This window comes from Colossoma macropomum, unplaced genomic scaffold (genome assembly GCF_904425465.1).
Source record: "Colossoma macropomum unplaced genomic scaffold, Colossoma_macropomum, whole genome shotgun sequence".
NCBI lineage: Eukaryota > Metazoa > Chordata > Actinopteri > Characiformes > Serrasalmidae > Colossoma > Colossoma macropomum.
In genome coordinates, this window is record NW_023494800.1 from 26685140 (window position 1) to 26695095 (window position 9956).

The window sequence follows — 9956 nt, forward strand, 5'->3', positions numbered from 1 at the left end:
TTTGGGACTATTCGTAGGGTTTGGGCTTGGCCACTTAGTTCCAGTGAATGTTAATGTTAACGCTGCAGCATACAAAGACACTTTAGATATGCTTCCAACTATATGACAACATTTTGGGGACGGCCTTTTCCAGGTCCAGCATGACTGTGCCCCTGTACACAAAGCGAGGTCCATAAAGAGACAGTTTGATTAGTTTGGTGTGGAGGAACTCCTGCACAAAGTCATCCAGAATGATTTCACATGAAATGGGCCATTCTTGAAAAACTTACTGATTTAGAATTGTTCACAGTGGTGGTGAAAGGAACCAGACGTCCAAGACATTGAATGCCTCTAAAATTACCTCATAGACAGTTACTACATTTATTGTTGGACAATAGATTTGAGCTTTTGGCATAAAACTTCATAGCAGAGAGGTACATGTAGGGTGCTAAGAAATAAATAAATAAAAAAAATTCACAAAAACTTTTAAAAAAATATCGACAATACATATAAAACTCAGGTTCACAAGATGTTTTGGATAGTCAATGAAATGGCTATGCATGAGTTTAAGCCATTGCAAACCCTGGTTCCTATCACCAGCACTTTATAGAAATTAGAGTCAGTATATTTCACCATAATTAAGCATTTTACATCATACCACACTGAATGACTTCATCTCAGTGATTGACCTATGCACAAATTTAGAAAAAACGGTTGAATTCCATTTCAAACCATGATTGCAGTGTTTTAAATGAACACACTCCACCTGGATTTAACTATAAATCATCTTATAATCGCTACCTAATTTAGTTTGAGCGTCTGTGCAGCACGATCAAACAACACTGTTCATTAAATTCTTGTATCAGCATAGACTAGTACTAGCATTACCAATAAATACGTAGCCTGAGGTAATGTTCCGGCTCACTTCACTGATGGCCATGTAATTAGCTCAAGTTAGAGCAGAGAAGAACTATGAAATGTGCTGAGCATGGTGTCTTCAGGACTGGGAAACACTGTTTCATACTTTGCAGTAGGAGAAGGTAATATGGTCTGATGACTCATCTTTCTGTCGATCTACTCTTTTACAAACCTGAATGAGTTTTTCTTTTCAGACAGCTAAATGAAGAGTTCAACCCACATTGCTCCTCACTGCTTGACACAGTAGTGGGTTTGGGCTGTTGTTCTAGAGGAATAGACCCAATTCCAGCTAGAAATTGGTGAAAATAGTTCTGTTGCTATTTCAAGGCAGTGTGAAAGTGTTCTGACGAAACACAGACAACCGAAGGCAGCCAGTGCCTGACCACTGATACAGATCTATATGCTATACTGGGCACATGCAGAATGCAGAACAATTAGTATCTCTCCCTTACTGTTGGTAAAAAGCAAATATGTTAAATGGGGACATTCTGACAAAAATGAAAAATGTAACCATCGCTATATCTGTTGCAGGGGTACTGGTGCAAATTTAGAGGGGTGGTGGGTGGGGCCATGTCCTCTCCACTTTCTGAAATTATACGATTATACAATTATAAGATAATTTCAGGGGGCTGCAGGGTGGTTGTCAAAAAAGGACATGGCTGAAAAAGAGCTGTCAATTATAGTTTAAAACTTTAATTAAAGCCAAAACTACTACTTCTAGTGAATAAGCATGTATTTATCATCATTTATCATTTGTAACACAATGGAAAGATAAAAATGCCATTGCAACAGGTAACAAAATTGAATCCCAATTCTGAATATGTATGACATTATTGTTCTTGTCAATAATTGTGTTTTAACATTGACATATAAAGCATAAGATATCAATATGATAAGTGTAATTGCAATACTTTGTTTACACAGCTTTCCATTTGAACTGATGTATGCAAGCTATAGCCTGCTGATATATGTTGATGGTGGTTCCCCCCACTTGTCATACCAAATTTGTACCCCTGTGTGTGGTTGCTTGGCACACTGTTAACTACAGGGTCAGTGGGGGAACACTCACAGAAATGTTAGACTAAAAATTAACGCATCCTCTTGACCAACATTCATCCAATTTGTCAAGGGATCTCTTTGAAAATTTAAAGTAGGTAATCTTGCTCCTGTGGACCCACCATGTACAAGAACAAAGTATATCCCATAACTTGTCAGTGTCCACTAAATGGCTCATGTACTTTTCCAGTATTCTCTTCTTTTGATCTAATCTCGGGCAGTGTGTATGTCAACGGTGTCCTTACCAATCACAAGGCTCTGTGGGTTCTCCTGCCCAAGATTACCGGTGTTACATCTGATTCAGTTCCCACTCAAATTCCTGTTCCTCATTATAAATCGAACCCTCGTGCGCGCACACTCACTGAACAGAAATCAACGGCAAGCAACACTGGAACTACAGAAAGGGGGAAAAAGTCAGAGAAACGGACAAGAGATAGACACCATCGGGAACAATGGCCATTTAACGTGTACTTTCCTGAACCGCTGCTCTCCGTAGTTCCAGTGTTGCTTGCCGTTGATGTCTGTTCAGTGAGTGCAGCACCCAAGGGTTTGAGCTGTGAAGGGAAATGTGAAGCGGATTCCACACCGGCAGCTTTATGGAGATTCGCAAGAATCCTCGCTTAATCGGTCCAACATCTTTATTACAAACTAAGCTTAGATTAATTGGGTTATTTACAGTTGGTACAGAAATCTGGCATATGGGAGCCTTGTGTGGTGGTGCTGGGGGTGTTTAGCTCAGCATGTGAGTGTGGTAATCTCCTCGCTCCAGGGTCCTATGCTTTCATATTTATGAGTGCGGCATCATCAGCAGGCAGTAACGTTGTTTGACTGACTTGCATACTGTGACGTGTCATGGTACTTCGGTACAAGACACATCATCCGTGCCTACAGTAGAGTTGAACCAGAAGGGCACTGCAGAGGCGGAACTGACCACGATAAAAATGATATTTTACAGTTTGGAAAGATGTGTTCACATTTTAAGCAAGGCTGGTATATTTTATTATTACAGAGCAGTGCATTTCAGCTGTTAATGAAAAAAAGGTCTTAGGGTGTTGATACTCTTAAAGTTTTACTTTCCAGTGAGCAGTAGACCCCTACAGTGAGCAAATCTCCAAACAACTCCAGGAGTCTTCCCATGTTTACATTTAATATTTAATGCATAATAAGTATTTTTTACGTGAAAAAGCAAAAAATGTATTCTAGGCTGTATTGCATTCGTTGGCATCTGAGATGCCAGCAGGAGTAAAACAAATTCTCAAAGTAAATGTCACATCTGAATATTTCAACAGTAAAAGCTTGTTTTATGATGTGAAAAAAAAAACACATTTTGTGCTCTACCAACTATATACTCATACAGGCTTCACTAATCCCTGACACCTCAGCTGGTGTTGGTTTGGTTAAGATCACTGGGACCAAGCAAATTATATGCATCAAAATTTACGATAAATTTAAGACCTAAACCTGATAGAGATTGATTATTTAAAGATCCTATATCCTAAATTTTCCTTTTCTTCTTTTTTCCCCTGTGAGTCCCTCACAATTTTTGTGTGGGTTTATGCCCAGAAACAGTTCTTTTTAACATGACCATTAACATGACCATTTCCCAACGCTTCTTTAGTGACATCACAGAAACAACAAATTCACTTTCCACATGTGGACTGTATGCGCTGGGTAGTGAAGAAGACGTTGTGAAACTTTACCAAAGTTTACATGCTAAAGCACACTCTCAAATTTCCAAAATGCGAGAAAAATTTGGTTTTCCGTCATATTGGCCCTTTAATTGTAATTCCCTACTAATACATTATAAAAATGCTTCCAATTCCTTTCCTTCCATCACTGCAACAACACAAATCATAATTAAAATCCTATTCGTAGCCCCCCTTAACATATGGTGCTTTGATGGAGCAAACACATTTTATATTATCCTCCATCTTAATTGGGTTTTGCTATGTAATTACAAATCTTGGAAAATGTTCCTGGAATCAGAATCATCCTCATTTTCACTTTCCATTGTGTATTCTGCAACTGTGCATAGAGAAATGCCTCCCTCGATTAGCTCTCTTTCCTCTCTCACACACTCAATCTCTGCTTTTCTCTCTGTTTATTACTTTTTCATTCATTTTGCCCCTTGTTCGAAAATGGTCAGAAAATGTAGCTACAGTCTATGCTGTCTGTTATTCCCATTAAACTTTCAATCATTCTTATCAATCTCAGTCCCTGCCATCAACATCACATGTACAGTTTCTCTTTTTTCTTCTGACCAGTGCCTTTGCTGAAACTACAGCAAAAACACAAAGTCCCGCAGGTTACTGGGCACACAACTGGCACCGCTCCAGACCATCAGGATTGCAGGCAGGACAGCGCAGCTCACGGATGGACTCGTTGAAGCGGTTGGCCAACATGGACAACTTGCTGCCATGGCACAAGGAACAAGGGGCACTGCCTGACCCTCCACACTGTTCGCAACTGGTCACCTCCTGCAGGGAACAAACAAGCAAGCACATGTGTGTTCCATCAAGAATTGTGTTTGCTCTGACAGCGGAACATCCCACTGATTAGGCAGAGAGCTCATTAGTAGTATTGTGCTGGATTATACATTCCCAGAGTCTTAGATGTTTGATGATTTCAATAACTTCATGCTACTGCTGATATGCTAATATCCCTGGATGAGAACGCTAACTGCCTGATTCAGACTGTATTTACCTACACTCAGAGTGGTAGAGCCATTACACCAATCAAAAAGAGAAACCTGCCTACCAGAGAGGAACACTCAGAGCCTTCTAGGCCTTCAGAGAAGGCCTAATGATTTCTGGGAACTAATAAATACATGTCTGTAATTTTTAATTCATTTTTATTCAATAGAGTCATGCTTGTATTTAAACTCTGCAAGTATTTACTCTTACGTCATTGTTAAGTTCTGGATGGAAGAGTTACATTCTTGAAATGCTCAGTGGAAGGAATTGTTTTCTCTTCGTGGTATCTAGGTAGATACAGCTAAGCAAGCTCTCATATTGTTTAGGACTTCACGAAATGAAGAGAAAGCCTAACATGTTAGATTAACCATCAGCACAATTATGAAATTATAGAGAAATCAACCTTTTTCAAATTATTTCAATTTGAATTCCATCACTTTAAGACTTCATCACTGATTGTTAATAAGAGCAGCAGCCTAATCAGTGAGTTGTGAGGAATGGAAAACAGCGGCAACTGTTACAAGGTAATACATATATGCTAACATGTCTGTCACATTCTTCATGTAAAAAAGTCTTTTAGAAGCTTCAAATGTCTGTGTTCAATCTAGAACTGCCCAACAGTGTTCATGTGAATTGCTGTTAGCTTAGTGCTAACAAACTACTATCATCCCACAGGGACTCTAGCAGAGGTTGACATTAGTGTAGAGGTGTTTTTTCCTCATGTTCTGACAGAGTTGTGACATTTATGGCCCGAATTAAAGGCCTAGCTCCAATAGTCACACTTTGCCACTGCTGCCTACGCTGAGGCAGTGCTACACTGTAGTAATGCTCTAGATGCTAAGTAAAAGCTTACTTTTGATGCTAACAACACTCTGGCTCAATATGAGAAAAAAATGAGGGAATGAGGAACATAATAGATTTCACATGTGCACATAATGCACGAAGACTAGTGCCAGATCATCATCAATGTTGAATGAGACACTTTCTATTATTCAAGACACTTCATGTCTAAACTGCATTCTGAATACTACAAATATGCGTTATGCCTAGTGAATGCTTTTTAAATGATTTAAATGCACTATCGCTACATAAAATTTAAGTTTCTGGTTGTTGGAGTTAGAGGACAAAATGCTTTTAGGAAACAGACTTTCATTAAGAATCTCCATTAAGGGAATAGGTGAATCAAGTACAGTTAGAGCTTTAGACACCCTTGACCAAATTATTCCGAATTTTTGAAGTAAACACAATCACTGCAGCAAACTACTTTTTTAGCAAATGTTAACAGTTACTTTATATACGGATATAAAAAATAGTAATAGTGGCATGAGCAAAAGTCTGGACACCCTACTAATTGGCAAATGTCTTGTTAGTGCTGTTTGTAGCCAGTTAGGACTCCTATTTTCATCTTTCTACCCATTCTTCCATGCAGAACACTTCTAGTACTGTGACATGCTTAAGTCAAGGGACTATGAGGGCCAACCCAAAAGCATCGGCTTGCATTTCTTGAAGTAGTTCATGGTGGATTTTGAGGTATGTTTTGGATCATTGTCCTGTGTCACATTTGCTAATATTTGGTTTCTTCCATTTTCTTCCATCTGCCCATGCAATATATCCTGTGCTACTGACTGCCAAACAAACCAAAGCATAATAGATCCACCCCCATGCTTAACATTTGGCAAAGTGTTCTTCAAATGTCATCAAATGCTGCTCTCCAGCACACCACGACTCCTGTGTCAACTAAACCCTCCTGCAGGTCCTATGCAGGTCCTATAAGTGTCTGGATATTTTTGCAGCCTTCTGCTGCTTTTTAGGCATCAATTAGCTTCATTTTCCTCAGTCAGGTGCTTAGAGTAGCCCATGGTTGTTGAGTGTTAGGTTTAAGGAGTCATCAGTTTTCATCAGCTGACAATTCCTAATGACAGTTCTTAACCTGCTTAACCAGAGTCAGCGAGTCAATGATAATAACTGGAAGTGTGTGTAAACTTCTGCACATTACTATTTAATTTAATAAAAGTAATTAAATGCTTTTAATTATATGTTTGGTCAAAATTCTGCATAGAACTGTAACTAAACCATTTTGTTTTTCCATTAGTTTGTGTATGTTTTGGCTGTGTAATATATTGATTGTTAGCTAGTTTTATGATAATGCTTTTTGCAACTCTGATAGCCGTCTAACGCATGACTGCCCAATGTCCCGTTGTAGTGATCTACCCTGGAAAGTTTAGTTCCAACCCTAGTCTTACACACTTGGTCCAGTAATTAAAGGCCCTCAGGAACATTTCGTCGCTGTCCAGTGAAATCCATGTATCTCCATTTTTGTTGATTTTTACATCTCTACATTTCAACACACCAGCTGTCCTTTACATTTCATGATGAATGGACCAATAGAAATGCTCTAAAATCACTTGGAACAAAATCTCATTACATTGACTTACATTAAAAGGTAAGAGTGTTTTTGCCTTCTACTGTAAACTTAATATTTTGGAGATACTTGTTTTTCATTGGACAACGATGATTTGGTATTAGAGCCAGGTGTTGAAACTACTTTCTTCAGGGTTTCAGGTCACCAGGACACCCCTGCCTAACTTGTCACAGTGTTTTATACAGTGTGATGTGGGCATCTTCACCACTCACGGTTCCAGATGAGTGTTTCTGTGGGTGTTTTGATAAATCGAGGTATTCATGAAATCTGACGAGTATTCAACCATATTGATCTTCAACCACATTGCAATATGTAGCAATGTAATTGCAATCAGGCTCATGCCCAGAGTTTTGAGGGGAAAGATTTAAGCAATTAAACTTAATTCACAGTGTATTGCACCCACTCTTATTAGAGTGGCATTTTAGAGAGACAGTCAGTTGTGCCTGATTTGAACTCATCTTCAGCAGGCAATGTTGTAATGTTCCCTAGTGTGCTATATAATTGATACCATTCATCTCTATTTAAGAGCTCCACAGATCCTCACATAAATCCGTTTTTTTACAATAACAAAAACTTGGTTTAGCAAAATTTTAGAACCCCTTACTGCATTTGTTTGGATGTTTGGTTCATCACACAGCAGAACCACATTATGCAATGTGAAGCTTTCTTAAAGAGATTATCGATGCTTTATTGGAGTGATTTCCAGCAATTGGTGATGCATGTACCCGAGACAGGTGAGAGTTACTCAGGTAAAATCTCCCCAGGTGACTGGTACTGCACCAGAGGGGACGCTCAAGAGCAATAAAGCTTGAGGCACTTGAGCTGACCCACTAGCGCTAAGGGCAGAAGGGCTTGGGCTGCGTCCAGAAACCTTGAAAGTGCTTTTTCTTACCAATCCAGTGCCCAGTCTCCTCTGTGAGACTGCTCATTCTGCTCATTCTCTCCATTCCTCCTGCTCCTTTCCTCTCCCCAGTTCCTCCACACTTTTCCAGGGAGGAGAGAAACCATAGGAAGGGAAAGGGAAGACAGGAGCAGTGGCAAAAGTTTCTGGATGCAGCCATGGGCTCAAGCACCTCTTCAGGTCTGTCTATGCACATGCCTGATCACAATACTAGCATTACGTCCATTTCATGCAGCCCTAGTATAAATCCAAGACGTGGAGGTCCTAACCTTTATGGACACCTTTTGTTTGGGTGTAGGGCTGCGTTCTTCTGCACGGGCACCTTTTGTTTTGTGTCTTCCTTTGGACCTGGACTCCCGGCCTGGTGAGGCCTCTCCTCCCTCCCCCCGACTCCGATGATGGCTTCTACCAGACTCTCCTTTTCTATGAGGAGACCGGATGATCTTCAGGTTGCTGGTATAGATGATGATCTTTCCAAAGTCTAAAACTGGTGCCTGGAACGGAACATCCAAACACAAAGACATGAAGAACACTGAAATTACATGTCATCAGTTAAACTGGGAAAAATGCACACCAAAGCAATGGGTCGAAGCGCGCTTTCGTCTACTTTGAATCCGTTTCTCTCACTGTAATCAGGGAATGCTATGAATAGAGCATCCTTTGAGGGAAGCATGACAAACACTGTTGCCAGTCTTTCGTGACAAGTTTGAGTTGCGGATCTACCGGAGAACGACTGCAGCAGAACTTTATGACTGACACTGTAATAATATGGAGCAGAATTACAAGGTGCTGGTACATAGGCAGCAATGCCCAGCAGGTAATCCTGCCTACCTGTCCAGATACCTAAATAGAAGGCTTTTTTGAGCAGTCATTCCTAGGCATGGATATATGCCTTGTCTTAGATCCATCTGGGATGCAAGCAAGAGGAAAAATCCCTAAAAGCAATCTTGTTTCTTTCACATTCTGATAAGCCACTTTCAGCAGCTGCATGCTAATGATAAATTTTGCTGGAGGATTTGGTCTAATTATTCACCCCAATTATCTGAGAGTGGCATTGTGCACACACATTAAGCGGGAAAGAAAAGCAGCGCACACCAAACAATTAAAGCAAAGCTAAGAATGTCAACCTGTATCCTGAGGCTAGACTGGCTATGGTTAAAAGCCAAGCGCCTCTATAAATAGACTGATTTGGGAATAAGTAATCGTACACTGGAGAAGTATCAATTATGTAAGGCTACAGTTAGGGATTGTAATGCAGGGAAAGGAGAAACTGCCAAGACTTTCTTTGCCGCACTCACAGTATCAGGTCAAAAAAGCCACAACAAAGCAATTGTAAAATGCCGCAGCGTCAAAGCCATGATAAAACGCTGTCACTTATCTCAGCATGAGCACGTTGCAACCATGTTATCAAGACTCCACTAACTTTTTCATCACCATCTTGCACATCTCCATAGGCTGGAGGCCTGTAGCCACTGACTCCCCGGTACACGTTGATCCTCTGAGCAATGAGCCCCGTGGGTGGGTACAGACCCTGGTCCTGCATCTCCTCGAAGCCGCAAAGCTGCCCCATGTCCAGGTGCTGAGGGATCTTGGTGTGGATGAAACTGTGAGGGTACTTCTCCTCAGGACTCTCCAGCTCCTGTCCGTCCTCGTACACGTGCTTCAGCACTCGGCCGCTGTAGGACGAGGCCAGCTTGAACCTCACTTTACGGGGCTTGCTCTCGTACCTGGACCCCGTCTTCTTCTGCGGCTCCTCCATGGTCACTTTTTGGATGTTCTTGGTGTTAAACGTTCTCGAGGACGACCGTGTAGCACCTGCCATCCACGCTGGCAGTATTGCGTGGAAAATGAGGAGAAGTGAGAAATCCAGCCACTCTCCATTGCACCCCTGCTCAATTATTGAGCAGCCAGATCAGGTGCAGAACAGGAGGAGCTGAAACTGAGACCTCTTGCTTTCATCAAATAATCATGGTTGAGGGAACACAGC

At 40.9% G+C, this 9956-nt stretch overlaps 1 protein-coding gene across 1 annotated transcript; it reads right to left on the bottom strand.

Moving 5' to 3' along the window:
* Positions 1-4259: 4259 nt before the first annotated feature.
* Positions 4260-9728, bottom strand: LOC118820618 (glutaredoxin domain-containing cysteine-rich protein 2). Its single transcript, XM_036588998.1, has 3 exons — positions 9393-9728; positions 8251-8463; positions 4260-4430 (listed from the first exon to the last, which is right to left on the bottom strand). Exons 1-3 carry the CDS (start codon positions 9726-9728, stop codon positions 4260-4262), a joined length of 720 nt encoding a protein of 239 aa, XP_036444891.1.
* Between the last annotated feature and the right edge of the window lie 228 nt (positions 9729-9956).